At 58.1% G+C, this 20,247-nt stretch overlaps 7 protein-coding genes across 7 annotated transcripts; 5 read left to right on the top strand and 2 right to left on the bottom strand.

Annotated features, from left to right (window-relative positions):
* Nucleotides 1-24: 24 nt before the first annotated feature.
* B0H18DRAFT_878727 (uncharacterized protein) lies at nucleotides 25-838 on the top strand (the record flags this gene model as incomplete). Its single annotated transcript, XM_048040644.1, has 2 exons — nucleotides 25-143; nucleotides 196-838. Coding segments are annotated over 2 exons (762 nt in total), but the record flags the coding sequence as incomplete, so codon positions are not given.
* A 4,750-nt stretch (nucleotides 839-5,588) lies between these two features.
* Nucleotides 5,589-6,894, top strand: B0H18DRAFT_1120425 (uncharacterized protein; the record flags this gene model as incomplete). Its single annotated transcript, XM_048034111.1, has 4 exons — nucleotides 5,589-6,017; nucleotides 6,068-6,127; nucleotides 6,358-6,428; nucleotides 6,492-6,894. 4 exons carry the CDS (start codon nucleotides 5,589-5,591, stop codon nucleotides 6,892-6,894), a joined length of 963 nt encoding a protein of 320 aa, XP_047891874.1.
* Nucleotides 6,895-8,192: 1,298 nt separating this feature from the next.
* B0H18DRAFT_1120424 (uncharacterized protein) lies at nucleotides 8,193-8,613 on the top strand (the record flags this gene model as incomplete). Its single annotated transcript, XM_048034110.1, has 2 exons — nucleotides 8,193-8,210; nucleotides 8,296-8,613. 2 exons carry the CDS (start codon nucleotides 8,193-8,195, stop codon nucleotides 8,611-8,613), a joined length of 336 nt encoding a protein of 111 aa, XP_047891873.1.
* A 2,638-nt stretch (nucleotides 8,614-11,251) lies between these two features.
* Nucleotides 11,252-13,220, bottom strand: B0H18DRAFT_955875 (uncharacterized protein; the record flags this gene model as incomplete). The annotated part of the gene is made up of 7 exons (XM_048042391.1): nucleotides 11,252-11,364; nucleotides 11,560-11,733; nucleotides 11,841-12,141; nucleotides 12,464-12,751; nucleotides 12,810-12,895; nucleotides 12,951-13,078; nucleotides 13,144-13,220. 7 exons carry the CDS (start codon nucleotides 13,218-13,220, stop codon nucleotides 11,252-11,254), a joined length of 1,167 nt encoding a protein of 388 aa, XP_047891872.1.
* A 2,376-nt stretch (nucleotides 13,221-15,596) lies between these two features.
* B0H18DRAFT_1085712 (uncharacterized protein) lies at nucleotides 15,597-16,373 on the top strand (the record flags this gene model as incomplete). Its single annotated transcript, XM_048031950.1, has 1 exon — nucleotides 15,597-16,373. The coding sequence occupies one exon, from the start codon at nucleotides 15,597-15,599 to the stop codon at nucleotides 16,371-16,373; it is 777 nt and encodes a 258-aa protein (XP_047891871.1).
* Nucleotides 16,374-17,429: 1,056 nt separating this feature from the next.
* B0H18DRAFT_1015283 (uncharacterized protein) lies at nucleotides 17,430-18,242 on the bottom strand. The gene is made up of 2 exons (XM_048029200.1): nucleotides 17,909-18,242; nucleotides 17,430-17,835 (listed from the first exon to the last, which is right to left on the bottom strand). The coding sequence occupies exons 1-2, from the start codon at nucleotides 18,133-18,135 to the stop codon at nucleotides 17,523-17,525; spliced, it is 540 nt and encodes a 179-aa protein (XP_047891870.1). The 5' UTR covers nucleotides 18,136-18,242; the 3' UTR covers nucleotides 17,430-17,522.
* Nucleotides 18,243-18,685: 443 nt separating this feature from the next.
* B0H18DRAFT_1120420 (uncharacterized protein) lies at nucleotides 18,686-19,143 on the top strand (the record flags this gene model as incomplete). The annotated part of the gene is made up of 2 exons (XM_048034109.1): nucleotides 18,686-18,847; nucleotides 18,955-19,143. The coding sequence occupies 2 exons, from the start codon at nucleotides 18,686-18,688 to the stop codon at nucleotides 19,141-19,143; spliced, it is 351 nt and encodes a 116-aa protein (XP_047891869.1).
* Nucleotides 19,144-20,247: the final 1,104 nt, after the last annotated feature.

The following is a 20,247-nucleotide window of genomic DNA, read 5'->3' as shown; positions in this document are numbered from 1 at the left end:
GCGACGCCTGCGGTCGGACGCGCCAGTGACCTGAGGAGCCGCGATATCCTCGCAGAAGCCCTGATGGAGTTGGTGAAGGACGCAAAGAAGGCAGGCGAAGGGCTGTACAGGCTCAGCGCGAAGATTGACGGCGCGGTAGATCGGTGAGCCGTAGATCCATCCGTCGTACAATGCCTTGCTAATTGTACACTTCAGCATCGTGGCCGTGAACGACCACGCCATGCTCACAATTGAAGCCGCGACAGTCAAGGAGGGCTTGCTGCCGTGGCTCGCGACGACTCTCATGCCCCACCTTGCCACCGGCGCGAGCATCGTCCGCTCGTATGCCAATGTAATGGAGACGCTGGTACACGAGACCCAGCACACGCTCTTCATGGCAACTACCAGCGCCGCAGACCTTGAGCGACTCCAGGAACACCTCCTGACAATACATGAAGTCTGCTTGCAAGAGGGGATCTCACTGAGTGAGGAGCACGGGGAGCTACTATCCCAGCTCTGGACGATCCTCGGTGGAAACCGTCATGCGCGCCAGAAGAATGAGGCGCATCTTGCGCTCCTCAAGGAGGTCGACAACTACCGGCAGCAGGCCCTCGCCCATGTAGTCGTAACGCGAGATGCGCTACAAATGCTGGTCGCAGACGTGGAGGAGCTGCGGGACCGCTCGGCCGCACCTGGCATTGTAGGTGAACGCATGCCGGTGGAGGCGTTGATTCGGAGCGTCAGTTATGGCATTGAACGGCTGAAGGAGGGGCGCCGGAGGGCGAATGAGAAACAGTACGTATTGGCGAGCAAATTATTGACGGCTTCGGGCGATCGTTCGGGCATCAGGAGTGATTGAGTACTGTGAGTAGTCTATGATACGTCCCGCATCTGCATATGTCTAAATCAGTACTCGCGTGCTATGTTTCGTACTGTTTATACCATGACGGTTCACTGACGGACACACGTCCGAGTCTGCGTCATGGTGTAATTAACGTCGTCTGCCATCGCACCTAGAAGCATGTCCGTGCTTGCTTACGATTGGCAGTCAAGTTCTGCGCTCAGGCCTCGGGGTCGGAAGGTCGACGGCATCCGTACATCTTGGCTCGTTGCGTCGGATCTTCGTGTAGAAGAATGAACGGGCGAGCAACTGCGGACAAACGTGCGCTCGCACAAGCAGGATATGTATTTCTTTGCGAAGGAGGTACAGCTGTCTAGTAAGTGTTTGGTCAGTTGTTGGAGATGGATATCGCTAACGGCTTGGCGTTCACTCGCCTGGTCTAGGCCTGTTCAGTCTGAGTTGTCGAGCGACACTCGGCTCGCGGTCGCAGACCCGGGGGGGGGTTCCCTGAGGCTGGAATACCCGCCATCGGCGACAACGACCGGGCTATCGAACTCCCACTCGACGCGTCCTCACTGGATCGCCAGACAGACCTAGTGATGTCTGGTTGAGCGGGGTGGAAAGCTCGACAACCCGAGACTCTTCTGTGTCGAGTGAATCATACCTGGTGCGAGCCCTCCGTCAGCTAAGCCTGTTTGTACATTGCTCCTGCCAGCACCCCGTGAGCGCAGAACTTACCTGGCTAGCCGCACAGTCTTCAAACATCGGGTGGAACAGTACTGGCGCCGCCGTTGGTTCCGCGCCCAGGATCGTCGCGCAGCGGCCGCGGACTCAGCCTGTGGCGCCCTCTCCCTTGCATCGCCGCGTTGCACTATATCCGATCGCGCCAGGTAGTGCGAGCCACTATACGACACAGTTGCACGAGCAATTGGTGCGGTTCGTGAACTTTGAAGCTGGTCGAGCGCACCGGACTTGCCGTCACTGGAGCCTTGACAGCGACGTCGACATATCAGGATACCGGTGAATCTGAGCAGTGTTGCGACTCCTAAGCGAGTTACTATACTATACCAACAGTAGCAGTGGTGTGGACTCCGTACCGAAATTCGAGAATATGATGCAGGAGCGCTAGCCTGGGGACCACACGTGATGGACTCAGACACGTTCAGGCGACGACCGCATTCACGCTCGTCGCTCATGTCGCCCGACACTCGAGTCTCCTTTTCCTCCTCCTGAGCGCTGTCGCACTTTCCGACCCGGCTTCTGTCATGGCCCCGCACGACCGAGAAGGCACTCGGTACTGAAGAGGTCGTGGGTGGCCAGCCTGTGCTCGCCCCCTTTCACGTTCTCTGCTGCGACTCCGTGCGGTATGTGTTCCCGCGCATGGCGACAGATACAGTATCGTCTCATCGGACCCCTCAGCTACCAGGCCCACTCCCATACAGGTCGCTCCGCGGCAGATGGCTCATCGAGGGCTCGTCTTATGTTCTCTTCTTCGACACCGGGAGCGAACACTCTCGCCTGAACGACTGGAAGGGCGGTAGGAGAGGTGCGTTCCCTGTCTGCTAGTCACCGTGCTCGTCTTAGCTCAACCTACGCTGCAGTACCTGATGCCTCAGCCCGACGTCGCCGCCATCCGTCAGTCGACACCGTCGTCGTCCGTCAGTCGACACCGTCGTCGTCCGTCTGCTCGACACCGCAGCTGTCCGTCTGCTCGGCACCGCAGCCGTCGCGCACTTCAACGAATGGCAAGCCGGTATCGCCAGCCCGCTCCGCCGCGGATGTGACATTAACGTCGCTACCCTCATCACGACTCCCTCGACGCCGCTCGGCTGCTATCTCTGTGCCGTCAGCGTCGACTTCTGCAACAACCTACAGTCCTTTGACGTCGACCACGAGGTCAGCGAGTGCGGTATCTACCACAGGCGCATCATCAAACGCATCGCCGCACACTACACCGACGTCCCACGACTGGCATGTCGCCGCGTACGAAGTATGGAGCCGCCGCCTCGCGTTCGAGAGGCTCCGATCCGCTACGAACATTCAAGCGTGCCTAAGGCAATGGAGCCGGTGGTTCCGCTCTGCGCACGCCAGGAGGTCGGTACTCGGCGTGTCCAGATTGGCCAGCCAGCCGATGGTACCCGCGAACGGGGAGTGGCGGCGGTTGCGAGTGGGTCCTCATTTGCGCACCACTCAGTACCTCGCGGGGCAGAGGCAGGGACGTCAATGAGTTCCAAGACGAAACACGCTTAAGGTATCCGACAGCAAGAGTTTCGTTACCTCTCATGAAGTGACGATCACTCGCCCGTAATGTTCGGCCTGCTGCGGGCTTTCGCGTAGGCATTTCCTCACCGCCGCTCCTGCGTCTCGTGTCTGAACCAGCATCACAGCGTCTGCGTCGCCGATCTCCATGTGTTTCCCGGACGAGCTGACTACATGTATGGGAAGCGTCACAAACCTACGTTTACAGTCGTCCGACTCGCGAAGGCGTGCTCCGCGAAGAGCGCCGCAGCCGTGTCAGAGCACCCATCCGTCGAGGCCAAGATGTCCGCTATCGCCCGCCGTCGCAACTATATCGATGCGCGCGAAGGATCCGTCATCGTGTCGAAGTGGGGATTTGATCGTCTGGTAAGCCGCCATCGACCTCACAGGTCACTCACTGATGAGATGGACCGTAGTTACTTTGGTGGGGAAGAGCTGGAACCGCTCAGGACTCCTTGGATAATGTGTCTTCTACCGCGTCAGAGTAAGACTGGGCGTTCTGCGGTGAGTCTCACGTCGTAAGTAACGACTCGCCGCTGACTATGTGTCCGCGCTCATCAGGCCTCCGCCTCCGAATCTCCGGCCTCCAGCATCACCTCCGACTGAGAAACCCGGTTGACAGAGCTCGTCAAGACGTACATGCTCGTCGGTAGCATTGAGGTGACGGTCGCGCCGGACTTGTCGCCTGGTGCTCGATACTGAAGCTCGGTCTGTGCGGGCTGAACCAGACCGTATCCTGTGCTGGCGCTGATGCGCCTGAAGATCTTCCTGACGTGTACGCTTGCGTGACGGAGGAGACGATGCGCATTGTGGAGTGCGCCGTTACTGTTGCCAGTCAACGAAGGAGTCCGAAGGCCGCGGAGGTGCACGAGCGAGTCAGTTTTCTGGCTGGCGTCGTGGAGTATGACCGATCAATTGTGCTACGGATTAGCAGGACGCCGCAACGCCTCTTTCTGCAGGCGCCGCGCCGCGCACAGGATGCCCGGCCCCGCTGCTCATCTCCGGGTCAGCGCCCCCCTTCGCTTTGCATCCTTTTCACCTCAACATCGGCCGTGCACCAATCTGCGAACTCTACATCTTGTCTTTATGAGTATTTACGCAAAGCCGATCAGTGCGCCTGTGCACTCTTTTCGTGACCGCGTTTCGCTGCCACTGGGACGATTGGAGGATTCATACCTACTGCGACTACCGCATGACGTACTCTTTGAGGCATGCCCTTCGATATCCTTGGAATTGATCTACACTCACACACTTCTCAGGTCTTCGTGTTTGCACGACCAGCGGATCTGCTAAATATGTACAGAACTTGCCAGCGATTAAAGTTCGCCTTCGCGATGCCCACCCAAATGCCCGCTTTGTGGAGGCGAGTGCGCAATAGATCATTCATACCTCCCCCTCCGCCTTGCCCGCTATTCATGTCAGAGGTGCGACACACGACCGTCATCGTGGAATCCACCTGCATGTTGTGCGGAAGGCAAGGAACTCGAGTTGAAAACGTCCTTTGGGCGTTCGCGCACGTTACTGCGATGGATGTACAGTAGAATGGTGCGCCCGCCCTCTAGTGATCTTCGGTGTTTCTCATTCGGCCGGCCCTATAGCACGACTGGTAACAGTGAGTATCTCATTAGTGGGCCTGCGTCACAAGGAGTATCGCAAGAACTGTACATTGGAGGCGCAATACCTGCAGCTACCGGCGAGTCCTCATTGGCTAGCCTGCGCTGCCGCATCTTACTGAATGCATTGAGCAGTGAGCAAGAGCGCACGTGGACTGCGTAGTGATATCGCCTTATTGAAGATTGCTCTCGAGGGGGTGTGGCCGCATCAACGCGAGCAGATTTTGCGGGTGCATAGGGAGCGCTCCCAGACTATTTTGAAGGTATGCCCAACAATTGATGCGCATCACTGGGGCTCACTATTTACAGACAGAGAAGGCCTGGGCGGAATGGGCTCAGCAGCGGTCCACCACAGAAAGCGCCATCCTTCCCCAAGAGCCACCGAGTTGGTGACTTTATACCATGATGTCTTTGCGAACGTTCTCTGTTGATTCCTGACCACAAGGGCCTTCACAGCACCGACTTTTGGCGTAGGCGCATATTGGCAAAGGAGGAAGCGCGAAGGGGGCTTGCGGGACAATGTGTTCCGCCACGTGAACACGGGTCATCTTCCTCTGTCTTCACCTTCCTTTGTGCCTTCCTCCTATCCTCTCCGTGCTGATGTCTCAGTGCTGTACTCTTTACGCTCGAGGTCATCGTTGACGTGTGTGGTCGGTTGTGCTAATTCCTGGCAGAACACTTCTGGCTAGCCCATTTACTCGCCGTTAAGACTTTGCGTGAGGGGGCTAGAGAGATGAGCCCCAGGCGTCTCGTTGGCATGAGCCTCCACATCCTCGCACAGCTGATCCTCATGATCTTGATCTTGATCGTCTACCACAACGCAAGCTTTTTACATTGTTCGCGCCTGGTATAAATGGAGGTGCGTCTTCGTCTGCCTTTGCGCACAGCCTACTCTCATGGCGTCGAGCAACAACTCGGGTGCCAAGCGCTCTTCTGCGGTCGACGACGTCATCAGCATCTCTTCAGACGACGAGGACCTTGGGGCGCATGCCGCAGCTGAAGTCTCCGCCTCCCATCGTCGCAGACACAGCGAAGAACGGAAGACTTCTACTCGGCCAGCAAACACGCGCAACCTCTCGCCTGAACGCCCTCAAAATCGTACGAGCAAGCGTCCAAGGGCCAACGCACCTCCGGAGAAGGCACGGTGGGATCCATCAACGGCGAAGAACCCACGACAAGACCTCGAGGTATCCGCCGACAGAAACGAGGCGCTGCAAGAAGCCCTCGTCGCGGTGTCGGCTGCTAGGGCTACGTTGCAGCATGAACTTGACGCAGCGTACGAGGCGTCAGATGAACTCTTACAGCAGCTGGCCTCCATGACGCAGGTAATTTTCTGCATCTTTCCAGTCATACTAGGCTTGACGAATGGTCGCAGGAACGGGACAGTTTACAGCTCATTGTTCAGGAAGGGCACGAACACAGGGTGAAGACGCAGGTATTCAGCCAGCTGCCGCTCCCTCACTATCATCTCACCTAAAACTTCCCTTTTTGTTGTAGCAGGTGTGTGTTGTAACAAGGTCCACGTAACTAGGTCCACTGACCAGCGGTTGATCTCAGGACATTGAATATTTACAAGGACAAGCACGGCAACATGAGGGCACTGTTGTGGCTGCCAGAGTACGCTTTCCCGTATCGTTCTTGTTGCCACTCTGATCTCGTCGCTAGGGGTTGACGGATGCACTGCAGAGCGATACAACATGCACGGTGTGCACTTCTCGGATGTGGCTACCCTATGTGTAAGTTTACTACTCCAGCACATTTCCGCGTCACCATGATTTCCATGTCTTTTGCCCCCACAGTTTGCCCTGTGGCCACTCGGCATGCCAAGCGTGCCTGCGCGAGTGGTTCAGCGAGGCCCTGATGCAACACCTGGGTCGGAACCCTCATTTAGAGTTGCCTAATCTGCAGCCATACCACGAAGCTCTCCGCAACGCTGAGCTCACAAGGGCAGATCGGGAGCGCGTCAAAGCAGAGCTCATCGACCTTTTGAAGGCCTATCCTACCCCGCATTACACATGCCCGATTTGTCGACAGTCGATCAAGACAAAACCAATCGAGGATATCGCTCTCAGGAGCATTGTGTGCGCTGTCGCCAACGCGCTCGGAGAAGAGAACCCAACGACGCACGGAGGAGTCGAAGGAGTTCGCAGCATATGGGACGGGTTCTTCCTGCCTACGGTTGATGATCTCGAGCTCGAGTAACACCGCCTAGACTGCATACTATTATCTGTATCATGTGTATTACGATGTACCCAGTCGTCCTTCCAGCACCAGTCTGAGTCCGTAAATCATCCCAGCACTTCGCACGTAGCTTCACTGAGCATTGTTGACGCCGACGTCGACAGGACAGCGGTCAGCGCGTCCTCGACACCGTCGGTGCTCCTCCCTCAAGGCTTTAAGTCAGAATCTCCGCCTCTCCACGATTGGCCGGCCCACTGTCCAGCGGCCCACCCGCTGTGTCTTTGCCCTCCGCGCACTGTCCCATCACCCGCACCGCCCATCCGAACGACCAGACAATGCCATGGTGCGCCCCGCGTCCTCGCATCCACGGCCCGCAGTTCTCGCGCTGATCGTCTCGCCGCCGGTTGCCGCGACCCGGTACCACATACGTCCCACTCCCTCGTCGAATTTACCGTCTTCCCCTACTCAAAGAGGTCGCATTTAGAGTGTGTCTACGGGACAGGGGAATCGGCGTGGATTCCCCTAGGCGCCGACGTCCTCCGCCCGCACCACCAACTTGTTGAACTTCCTCCTCTGGCCCTGCATAGCGGGCTGCCACCGACATCCACCGTCCGCCGTCCTTTTCTCGTACATTCACAATCACCGATAAACGACGCCTCCCGAGCTTACCCAAAACTTGCAAGCGCTTTCATGGCGGAATCGCTGTGGGATTGGTGCGGAGGAGCGAGTCGACGTAGGAGGCACAGAGGCCTAGCTATGTATGCCCTTGGCCTGAATTCCTCTTTACTTTCTATCCTTCGTCCTCAAACTGAGTAACGCCCGGTCATCTGCATACTACCACTGTACCAGCCTGATTTTCACGCACACACCGGCGTCGAGTGGGTGCATACATGGTCCCTTGGTCTATTCCCGACAAGCTTCAAGTTCCTGCTTCTCCTCTCACTTCTCGTCTTACCCTTACCTCGGTGGAGGCCTTGTAATGGATGTGCATGCTTTCTGTACACTCTGCTGATATCCCCTGTATTGCCTTCCTATAGATCTTACATCTATGTCGCCGGGCGTGGTTAAGGCCGTCGTAAATGCTATCCCCGTACCGGACGGATTCGCGCGGTCCATCAGCCTCTCGAGACGACACCAGGCCTAACCAGGCTATGTAGTCGCTGAACCGAGAACGGCACGCGGGCGACGAGTAGGGCTAACAGCGTGTCAAGGACGCCACCTGCGCGACGGTCGCAGATTCCGGCTCAGCAGGAGTGGTCTGCAGAACAAGCAGCGCCCAATTGCGCTTCTTGCTCGTGGGACCTTCTGGTACGAGCAAGATGTTCATGAACATGACGGTAAGTGTCGTTTCGCGTATCGAGTAAGCATACTGACTGGTATTCTCACAGCTAATGACCCTGCTTTTAACTGCCCAAAGCCAAGATACGTATCGACGGCTCCGAATACTCTGGGAAGCACTCCATCACACGTCTCATTGGTGCTCCTCCGAGCTACGTCGGCCGCGACCAGGGCGTCCAGCTCACGGACTACATCCGCCGGAAGCCGAACTCGATCGTGCTCAACGATGAGATTGAGACGGCCTCGCGCGAATTCGTTGCGCTCTTCCTGCAGGTATTCGACGACGGTCCGCTCACAGACGGTCAAGCTCGCGTGGTTGAGCAACCTCGGCGCGATGTGTCCCCGTCAGGCCCGAGACGCGCAAGCTCGTCATGGGCGCGACCCGCGTACATTCCCGCGTGAGTTCATCACTTTGGAACCGCGCTCAGCAGCGTCTGGTACGTGCTATTCTCGGAGGTCTGAGAGGTGGCGTCGGGGGTGGTGGGCGAGTCGAGTGAGTCGTCGATGGGGCGCGGAGGGAAGTTCGAGGCGGGAGGAGTCTCGGAATCGTGGCAGACGCCAGAAGTACTTAGGTGGTCGCCGCTTCGTGCATACAATGCCCTCGCGTATATACACAGTCGCCTGTAGTCGACCATACGAGCGCCTACCGATGTCCGGTGCTAGCTAAGTAGCCTCCTCCTCCTCGGACCTTGAGACGCCCGTAACGCGTTGCAGCTAAGTAACTTCAGTTGAAGCATAGAGCGTGATTTTGAGGACCTCCTACCAATCTACTCTATGTACAAGCTGAGGCGTGGATTTTTTGCACGGCGGTCAAAGAATGCATCTGATTGGTCTGACCGTTAGACATAAGACGAGTATCAAGACACCTGATTGGCTGAACAACGAACGACGCGCATTTCGGACAGACGGGGAATGCCCGACCGGTACCCGATGCGTACTGCGCTTCCTGCCCAACGCGGCAATTCACTACTTTCCCTATCGGTCCCGCCGGGACTGTAAATCTGACCGTCCTCAGCGTTACGTCCTCCTCCGCTGCTCCGACCCTCCTCCCTCTGCCGCCGTCTCAAATCCATCCCTGACGGCCCTCGGGCTTGGGCTTGGGCGGGCATCACTGGCGCGAGCGCGACAACGGCTTCCCCACCGCCATCAAACGCCCATCACGGAATGCGACGACATGCTGCATGACGAGCGCGCAGGGCCAATGCCCTGCGTGCAGATGTGGCCATTAAACGGACGGCGTGCGCGAGAGCTAAGGCTGGAAATCGGGGCAAGGTGAGTGCAGACGCACGCGAGCGAACGCGCTGACTACAATTGCAGGGCGTGGCGATGTGAAGCACGACGCGCACATCGACCGCGAGCGCGCCGGGCGAATACACGCAAATACGACCGACAAACGGACTGCTCGCGTGTCAGCGAACATCGCGCGAAGGCGAGTAGACGGTGGGCGCATGGCAATACACAGCACAGCACAGGCCGACCGCTAGCACGCAAGGCCACGCGCAGCCGACGAGCGGACCACGGGCGCAAGCATAGCGGCGAGCAGGGAGGAGGACGGGTGGAGAGCGAGTGCGGAAAGGAGCGAGTGCGGACGGGATTGAACGGATGGCGGGGAGAAACTTCCCGGCACGCACGCATGGCCGACGAACAGACCCCACGCGCTGAGCAAAAGACCAGCGACGGCGACGTTGGGCACACCGGGGCGCGCGCAACACATCGACCGCTAGCGCGGAGGGCGAATGCCCAGCACGCAGACACGACCGGCGAACACGCACGCACGAGCGGGCGGGCGAGCAGACACACAACCGGACAGGCGAGCAGGAACACAACCGGACGATACACGGCGACCTCGAGGTCACAGGGCGAACGTCCAGCACGCAAGCACGGCCGACGAACGGATCGCGCGCGCGTGAGCGAAGGGCAGGGCAGGGGCGTGCGCATTACGCCGACTTGCGAGCCCACAGGGCCAGTGTACCAACGCAGCCGACGAGCGCGTCGTGGGTATCGGCACAGCGGCGAGCAGGCGGGAGCGCGTGAGGATGGCGTGTGAGGAGCGGGGACGAGCGTGCGCGCGCGAGCGGGGAGGAACGGGAGGACGGCGGGTGCAAGCCCAAACCGGCGCAGGTACCACCGAGGTACATCAGGCAGCTTACCCGTTCCGATCGCGGCCATCGTGTGCTCAGAAACGCTGAGCTCCCCTACGTGCTCATTGTCAAGCTCACAAGTGGGAGATGTAAGTCAGCCCGCGGTTTACCGCCAACAAGTCACCCACGGTGCTACCCGCGTCCATACTGGCCCCATTCACTAACATTAGCTATAAGTAGATTGAGCTCCAGGCCTCAGGCCTCAGGCCTCAAGCTCAAGCGTCAAGCTTCAAGCTTCAAGCTTCAAGGCCTCAAGCTTAAGACCCTGTTTAGGATAGGGGATGCGCAGCGGGCTGCAGGACTGACCAATGAGCATGCTCGTCTGACCTCCGTCAGCAGGTCGCTGACATCAGAGCGAGCTTGGTCGAGCCCGACGCGCCCCTGGCTCGCGATGCACGTGCGACGTGCGCGGAGAGGTCTTCCGAGTGGGTGCGGAGGCCTCAGAAATTCCTCCTTACCCCCGGAACCCGGGATTACCTCGAGGAACCGAGGTCGCCGTCTTCGCATTACTGTCGCTCCTCGTCCTCCCTGTGCTTTCTTTTCCTTCTCTCGCTGCGTTCTCCCCTCCCCGTACCCTCCCCGGCCGTCTTTCTCCTTCTCCCGCCCCCCTCTTGCGCTTCGGCCCTGTGTCCCGCTGCGATACTACGCTCATGCGCGCGACCAAGATGTGTCCGTCGACACTCTCAACTCCGCCCCCGAGTCCACACAGGTCCAGCTTTCTTTTCCTTCTTCAATTGCGCACATTCATACAGAAAACCCGCCTGTCTAGCTCTCATCTCCGGCTTCCCCCGCCCCCGATGTGCACTCTGGACCCCACGAAAGTACCATCAAACGACGTCCTAGAACTCAATTGTGCATTTCCTGGCAGTTTGGAACAATTCCGTGCGCGGCGCGGCCTGCTACGCGCTCCTCGGTGCGACTCTGACCAAAAGTGATCCTCTCCAGTACGCCCTACGCGCCAACCCGCGGCCCTTCTGCGCCTCTGGACAGCAGGTAGCAGAACCCAGCACACCTTTTGACGATGTGTATCGCCGTCATCGCACAGGGCGGTGTTCGCGCGACGCCCTCAAACCAGTTGCATCGCCAATACACGGAACACGGCGCACAACGCGGGGGACGGCTTGCGTACACGTCTACGACCATACAAGCGACCTAACCCTCCCTCTGGCAGACATTTCGCAGTCGCTGCCAACGACGACCTACACACCACATTTCCGATCACACGCGAACAGTACTGGGCAACGCGCGTGCAGCTCTCGTGACGGCCTCACTGGAGGCAAGACGCGAAACGGCGTTCTATACGACGACCGCCCATGGTCTCCTGTCCGCTTGCAGGCATGTCCCAGCAATGGCCGCAGGTGGCCGGGCGGGACGCTCCTTCCTGCGATGTGCGGGCGACATGTCCGGCTACATCACATGTCGCCCCATGCGAGCCTGCATACGTAGTAACGTACGTCTCTTTTCCGACTACAAGTACTTCTTACTCACTCTCATAGACATACATCACTCCGATGAATTTGCTCGCGTCGCTCGCTTGTGCCATAGTACGCCCTATCGTACGGCGGCCGCGTCTCTTCCCGCTACCCGCGACGTCTCGCTTCTTCGCGGCCAACAACGAGGCTCGTCGGCCGTGAGCCTTCGATCCACATGTCGGACGAATGGCTCCCGCAGGGACACCCTCCTTCCAGGTCGACAGTAAGAAGGACGGGCCGAGGGCGATGGAGAGTTCTCCCGAAGAAAGTGTCAGTGAGCCAAGGCGGAGGCAATGACCCGTGTCGTTCGATCGATACTGAAGAAACCATCGACGAAGCGACCGAGGCTAAGTGGCATGAACCGGGTCATCGGTATGGTTTGAGCACGACAAAGATCACAGAAAATTACATCAACCTTGTTTAGATACATACACGAAGCTACGGTGGATGGCTATGCTACGTGACGACGACTTGGAAGAGATTCGGAGGGATACTGAGTATAGGGCTTCGCCCTCAGTAATAATAAAGGGAGCAAACAAACAAACAAACTCGGATGGCTGGAAAATTCGCGTGTTACGTCGCTATGAGAATCTTAAGGACTGCGATCATATAATGTGCGGCCACGGAGAAAGCGAATACCCTCCAGTAGGCTTCACGAACGTGAGCCCACGTCGTGTTGTCCTCGAAAGAACCCCACATAATACAATCTTCGAATCGGTTGTAGATGTGCGCGATCTCATACGCGTCGATCTCATCATCGACGCCAGTGTCGCGAGGGGCAGATTCGTAGTTCAGGGCAGATTCGTAGTTCATTTGGAAGCAGCCGACGAACTCCTCGAATGGTTCGCTATCGGGGCCCGGGATCCTTGCTTCATACCAATTCAAGGTATTGGCAGTGGAGTGGGCCCAGCGGAGCGTTAGCGCAAGCTATTCAATCGACGTGTAAACCAATGCCCAGTTGCGAGATGTCCTCTAGAAATCATACCTCTGAGACGATGTACACCGTGCTGCTTGACAGCACCATAATGCGTGGCACGGGAAGTATCGCATCCGGCGAGACGAAAATAACATCTAGATGATGAGGAGCATGAGTTCTCTTGCGGTTCAGCAACAAGTGAAGACTTACATCTCCCAGTTGTGAGCCGGACAATGAGCACGTAGGGGAGCTCAGCGTTTCTGAGCACACGATGGCCGCGATCGGAACGGGTAAGCTGCCTGATGTCCGCTGTTCCGGCAAAGCGGATCTTGACGCCCCTGTCACAAAGGAAAGCATTCCTGAGTTTCGGTTCTGAGAGCCCAATTGCAAGTTTGAGACTTACGCTGGCACAGGAGGGCCTTGAGGAAGAGTGTCTACGGCGGCTTTGACCATCATATAGATGCAGAGGAGGAACAACATTATTGAGGTTAGCCAACGCGGGCGAAGTGGCATCGCCAGAGGTTACGACACTGCCCTCTTATATATGTTCCCTCGGCTGTTCCGATTGGTACTTGCATTGTGCATCATGGCAACTCAAACGGGATAGTGCCCATCATGGTATGGCCGATAATGCAATGACTCACTGCTAAAGCAATAAATTATACAGGTTGAAATGTGAGCACCAAGACGCAGAGCCCGCGCAAGAAAGTGGATCGGACTGGTACGCAGGACGCACACGCAGACCATGACCGCCTACTAGGAGGCAGGGAATGTGGATGGGTAGCCGGGGGATGCGCGTGGACCCCGCCGACGAGCCAGAGTATGCTGATCATCCAGACGGTGCTCAGGGTGACCAGAATCTCGGCCCGAGCCTGAGGAGGAGGCCTACTTATGTAGCTGCCGCGGGCAGCGGCCAGGGAGTGAAGCTTCAAGCTTCAAGCTCAAGCGCTCAAGCGCTCAAGGCTCGGAGACGGTATACTCAGATGGCTGTCCACCCTGAACGAGATCTGGATCAGATCACATGTTCACGTCGCCACGTCCGCGACGTTGCGCGTCGCACGACTGAAGTCTCCTTCCCTGTCAGCACCCGGTGAGCCTTACTCCCGCTACTCCCCCTCTCACGACGTAGTAGATTGCTCGCCACGCGCCGCCTCGTTCTCTTCACCCGTCTCCGCGGTATCGGAATCACTACCTGGCCCGGATACATCTCACGCGCTCATGCATGACACACTCGGGATGCACTGACGCTTGCTTCCACGATGCAGAGCTCAGTTCGCCATGCTTCAGTGGGCGCACAAGGGGAACACGCGAAGATGGGTTCCGGATAAGAGTCAGCTCGAATCACTGTGCTCGACCGCGCTCAGTTTGAATCATGGCCGCGCGGCCTCATGCCACTGGTAATAATTCGAGGTTCATACAGCTACGTGCGTGTCTTTATTTTTTCCTATCACTTATGCTGCGTACCAAGAGGATTCCTGTGCCCTGTACCTCATTCAAACTTGCGAGCGATGCGAGAGCATGTCCAGAAACGGTCTGCACGAGTCCCGGTATCATATCGCATTTGGTCCGGCGTGCACGCGCAGCCAGCCCTCCATTGTGCCCAGTCTACAGTCCGCGTGTCACAGCCTTTGTCTTCGCACATCTGCGAATCTGTGCAATATAAAAGGCCCCAAACAGCAGCACCGGCAGCCTCGTTCAACCACAAACAACGCACCATAGAAGACCCGCCGGCGTACGTTTGAAGCATTTTCTCCCAACCTTCAACTAACATTGGTGCTGATGTAGAGTCGAGCGTGTCTTGCTCATTGAGCCAGTTGTCGATATCAGCTTCGGCGAGGAGCTGTTGTTTGAGTACGAAGGTGACGGGCGCCCGTCGAAGCTGGTCATCGGGGAGCTACCTTCCGGACAATGTGAGACCCTTCATTGTGCAGGCTCGTTGCCTATGATACTTACCCATTTGCAGTCGTCGCCATTGGTCACGGCGAAAACGACTCGGACGACTTCTATGAGTACGTCATGCTGGGGGAAGACACGAGGATAATCGCCTTTCAGGTGAGGCCTATCGCATCGTAAAGCGACTCAGCTAATTCGTCAGCAGATTCTCCGTACTGTCAAGTGGACGACTGGGGGAGATTGGTATTACGCGCAGTTCAAGACCGATGCAGCTTTCTTCCGATGCATCTCCTGCTTCTCGGGGATCGTCGACAGGAAGGAAGAGCAGCGTTCTGTGATCCACGGCGAGACAAGGGATCTCGGGAATGCTCTTGCTAAGGTCTTTGCTAGGTCTGCAAAGACAAGCGTCCGAGAGACTCCTGATATGCGTGGCCGTTCTCCCGGGGGTGCTCCGAAGAGCTCCCTTGATAGCCAGCATAAATTACCCGCTTCGTGCGTTGGACGAGTACTTGGTAGCGTGGCTGTCGGAGTTCTGATTGGGCTGCTCATGGGACGGAGGTGGCATTGAATGTCCTTGGACGGCGTTGCCACGGAGTGAGTTGTAAAAATGTACCACTTAGTTGTCTGTATCATGTATATCTATCGCTGGAATTTCTACGTGTTGCCGTATCGTCACCGTTCAGTCACCTTTCCATACCGAAGCTCGGATATCCCTGCGCCTCGGTGCATGCGGCAGACATACAATCGATCCCAATTAGCGCTTGGGTCCTCCACGGTTGCCCGATATCGGATAGTCTGAGGCCAGGCGTTTTGCACGACGCGCCTCAGGCTCAGCCACATCACATCGCTGGTGACGAGACAATATCAGTAGGTTCAAATTGACCATTGAAATTCACGACAAAGCTCGACATCCCGGTGCAACGACTCGCTCGAACGCCAGATCCCGCCTGCCCGCGCAGCCCTATGTCGCCCCCGACCCTCCGAGGTCTGCCATCCCCGTCCCACAAACTGCCCCTGCTGACGTCTTTGCGCGCAGATCTTGAGCTCTCCCCCGCGTCCGCCGCCGTCATGCCCCGCCGCCGCGGCTTCCCCGCGCCACCAACGGGCCACGAACTCATGGCGCTCTTCCCGCCGCCGCCGCCGAACCCCATCATGGGATCGACGTCCAGCTTCTTCTGCGCGCAGGAGCGCGCCTTCTTCGCGTGCAAGGGCAAGGAGATCGTCGCCGTGCAGATCGAGGCTGACATGCACACCGGCCCGTCGCAGCCCCATCCACACGCCCATCCACATACGCATCCTCACTCCCAGCCTCCGGCGCCCGCTGAGCAGACCGCCCGCCAGACGTCGCGCTCGCCCCGTACGCATCCTGGGCACGCGCTCGCGCTGCCTCCCAAGTCCGGATCGCTACCGCCGACGCAGGAGAGCGCGCGTGCGCCGCGCGGCATCCCCGTCATCCCCATCGCAGCCCAGTCTGCGCCCGCCGTGTCCGCACTGTCGCCCTACCCGCACCCCGCGCCGCCACAGCACGCGCGGATGACTCCACCACATGCCCCTATGGACGTTCAGACGCAATATCCTATGCACCCGCCGCCGCCACAGCAGGCGGAGGAGCATGGCGGGAAGCAGACGCAGCAAATGGATGGGTACATGGGGGAGGACGAGGCGCGGATGAGGCCTATGCCGCATAATGAGAGGAGAACATCAGCAAATTCGGCAATTTCTGAGCATCTGACCGGCTGACAGCCACCTCTCAGAAGCTCAGTTCACTCAGACTTACCAGTCACCTTCAGAGACAGACAGTTGCCAGACAGGTACAGTATCTCTGCCATGTACTCTTACACTCGTAATTTCTAGCTTGTACAGTACTCATACAATCACACTTACTGTCTGCGTACATCACTCATGCCCTCGACAGTAGCACCAAAGCTACTTTAGACAACGTTGGCCGTCCAGTACCATTATATTGCATAATTAGCTACTCATGTACATACGTAGATAGATTTACGAAGCTCCGCCGCCCATTTGTCGGCCACGCCTGCACGCACGGCGTTAGCCCTGCATGTTCACGGTCACTGTACATGTCGTGCTGCACGTTGTTGTGCCCCGTGCCCGCCTGCCCGTGTACCTTTCACTTGTATGCCCACTGTCCGTTCGACGGCTGTGTCTGCACACAGGGCAATTGCCCTGCGCGCTCGCGGTCGGCGTACATATCATCCTTCACGTCGCCACCTCCTGTGCCTGCAGTTAGCAAGCTTGCTCGTGCACGTCTGCACTCACCCGTCTGCATCACCCTCGCCCGTCCCTGCCATGCGCTCGGCTTTTCCTGCTATATGCTCACCGTTCACACCCCTCCCGCCCGTCCCCCCGCCTTCCTCTCACCGCTGTGACTGTGTCCGCGGTGCGTTTCTTGGCTGCGTTTGCACGTAGCACCTCTGCTGTGCGTCGGGGGCAGGCATGGCCTTGGTGAGTCTGGAGCCCCAGTTGGAAGATTGCGAAGGACTGCATTTGCCGTGCAGGGAACGAAAAAGGCCGTGGCCTGCACCCGTTCGCGAGTAAAACAGACAGTGAGTAAGCAAGTGAAGAACCGGCGGGTCGGCGGGCGAGCGGGTCAGTGAGCAAGTGGAAGGGCAGTGGAGCAAGCGGGCGGGAAAACGAGAAGATGAGCAGGCCGGCAGGCCGGTGAACGAGTGAGTGAGGCATCTGGCCCTCTCCCAGGTTCTTCTCCTCGTGTTCCTTCAGCTGTGTCCCTGCCGTGCCCTTCAGCCCCGCCGTGGTCAGCCCAGGACCGCTAGCCGTCACGAGCACATCCCCGACCGCCGCACTCACGTTCTGCATGCTCACGCCCGCATCTTCCGCTACCGCCACCGCCTTCTCCCGCGCCGTCGTCGTTCACCGAAATCCTTGTCGAGGCGCTGGACTTCGGAACGGGCGCCGACCCGCTGGCTGCACGACATGGACCTGGCCCCGGAGACGTTCGCGGCGGCCTTCCGCGCGCTCACCCATCTCCGCGAGCGCCGGCTGCACGAGAGCTCCATCTCGGACGAGACGCTCCGCCTGCTGCATGGCCCGCATGGGCTCTGTCTGCGGCTCACCAAGGTCGACTTCCGGTGGGGCGGGCATCTGGGGGGCAAGGCGCTCGTCGAGCTCGTGCGGAGTCGGTTGCCCGACCGGAGCGAGGTGAGTGAGGGAGTGAGGTGGATGTCTAGTCGAGTGAGGTGGGTGGGCAAGCCAGGCAGGTCAGCGAGTAAGGTCAGCGAGCCAGCGGGAAGACGTACGGGCTGATGAGAAGGCGAGTGGGCGAGAAGATGGGTGGGCGAGAAGACGGGTGGGAGAGAAGACGGGTGGGCGAGAAGACGGGCGGGCGAGAAGACGGGCGGGCGAGAAGACGGGCGGGCGAGAAGGGCTGGCGAGCGTACGCATGCATGCGCAAGTGGGCGAGCGACTCACCTGGGTCCTGTACTAAATCTGCAGGGGCCCGCCTCCCTCGACTCCATGTTTCCATCACTTCTCCGTCGCGTCTTGTGTGTGTCTTGACGCTACCGCGCAGCGTTGCAGTGTCGAGGTTGAGGCGACGTGGACGTGGAGGAGGCAACTCGCGAGAAGTGCTAAGCGCCTCTGCCACGACACGTCACGCGCGTTTGCTGGACTTCTCCTCTCGTCCGCCTCTACACTACTGTCCGTCCCCTCCTTCCCATCTGCTTCGCCCTTGTTCCCGCCCGCTTCACCCTCGTTTTCCCGCCGCCGTCCACCAGTACGCACAGGCAGGCCGGTCCTCAAGAGACAGAACATCTCAATCGGCGATTTGGACCACTGCACGGCCGAAGACCGCGCTGTACGCGACCGCAACGAGCTCCAGCGATGCGCCAAGGGCATCGCTGGATGCTCGTGAAGGATCACCACGCAGGAAGGAAAGGGGGCTGCGGCCAGAAGGGCCAGTAGTTCAGGTGAGTGCACCGTCTTTCACCTCGACCCCGTAGCCAACCGCGGCACGTCCATTCGTTTGTATGCTTGTGTACTTACTCAGCGAGCTGCCCCGCCCGCTTGTATGCTCGATGGCTGGCCAGCCCGCCGCCTATACTCGCATCCGTCCACTCACCCGCGCACCCACTCCACCCGCCACCCGAGGGACCGTCCACTCCGAGAGCAAGATCGTGCCGCTCAAACAGGCCTCAGCCAAATTCGGCGCTAAGCTCGTCATCGAGGGCATCGCCAAGGTATGCATCTTCCTTCTCACCATACGTCCGGCACTCATGTTCAACGCCCAACAGGAAGGGCGTGCTCAACAAAGCCGTCAAGTGCATTGATCTAATCCAGCCTACAGCCGCGCCCGCACACACTGAACGCCATCGAGCCCGACGAGCAGATCATCCTCGCGATGAACGGCACGTTGCGCATCCTCGAGCCCACGCTCGCGTTCGAAACGTCTGTCAAGCACGCCGTCTACGTTTCCACATGTGGTGTGATCTGCGAGCTCGGGACGACACCACGGCAGTTCTCGGAGACGGACTAGAACGAGCATGCCGCGCACTCGTCAATTCGCCCGCTCGCCATTTGTATGCACGCCTCTGGCTGCTTGCTTATCCAGTGCCTTTTTGACCCACTCACCCGTCAGCTCGTTCACTGGCCCGACGCGCATAGGCACCGAGTATGAAACAACGAGCAGCAGCGAACCTGCCACACGCAAGCCCGACACAGGTGCGGGTCCACTGGGCAGTAGCTCGCACGAGTGGACTGTACATAAGTATTAGCGGGTGGTATTTTGTACAGTAGTAGTGATAGAATGCAATATATGTGATTTAAAAAAGTCGATTCCGTATGTCCTGGCTGAAGTGGCTGATGAACTGGGCAGTCTGACAAGCTGTCTGAACGTTCTGAGGATCCTGTCTGACGTGTTAACATCGAAAAAAGTTGAGGTCATGAGGGCTGAAAATCTGAAGCAATCTGAAGCAATCTGAAGGCTTCTGAAGGCTTCTGAACCCCCTGACAGGGCCGTCAGACAGATTTCATGTTTTCCTGATGAAGGGCGGGGACACATACGAAGCGGGTGATTGTGAACTTGAAGTGAGTCGTGAGTCATTGTTGTGGCATTTACAGGACCTTGAGTCATTCTTGGGATACGGGCTGGACGGCTGTGGGGTCGGTGGTCAGTGGTCGTACGCTAGTAAACACTATATTCTGTTCTGTGCTCTGTATGTTCGTCACTAACCGCTGGTCATCGCTGTGTTCGTGCTACTGTTATCGCATTGCAACTGGTCTCGTATAACGATCGTTTGTGGTGGCTGTGCCCGACAGATCCGTAACGTGATAACCTGAATCTGACTGCAAATTCCTCAGGATTTACGAGTATTCAGTGCAATCCAGCACTTGTGTGTCGTACACAACAGCGTTTCGTGATCGTATTATCAAGGGCTAGACAATCCGTCGAATGAAGCACATAGTGTGGTCGTCCCTTCAGAACGGTCGCTGTCGGGTGGACGATCGAGATGGTATTGTGTATTTGTCCCGTCCAGGTGGTGCTACGGGTGAGCAGATTGCTCAAACTTGTGAACGTGGCGATGTAGGGCGAGTCGCACGAAGAGAGAGGTCGAACATGGACAGTGTCGTAGTTACAGAG

Source organism: Fomitopsis serialis (genome assembly GCF_022376445.1).
Source record: "Fomitopsis serialis strain Sig1Antser10 chromosome Unknown B0H18scaffold_47, whole genome shotgun sequence".
Taxonomy (NCBI): domain Eukaryota; kingdom Fungi; phylum Basidiomycota; class Agaricomycetes; order Polyporales; family Fomitopsidaceae; genus Fomitopsis; species Fomitopsis serialis.
This window is presented reverse-complemented; position numbering and strand designations above follow the sequence as displayed.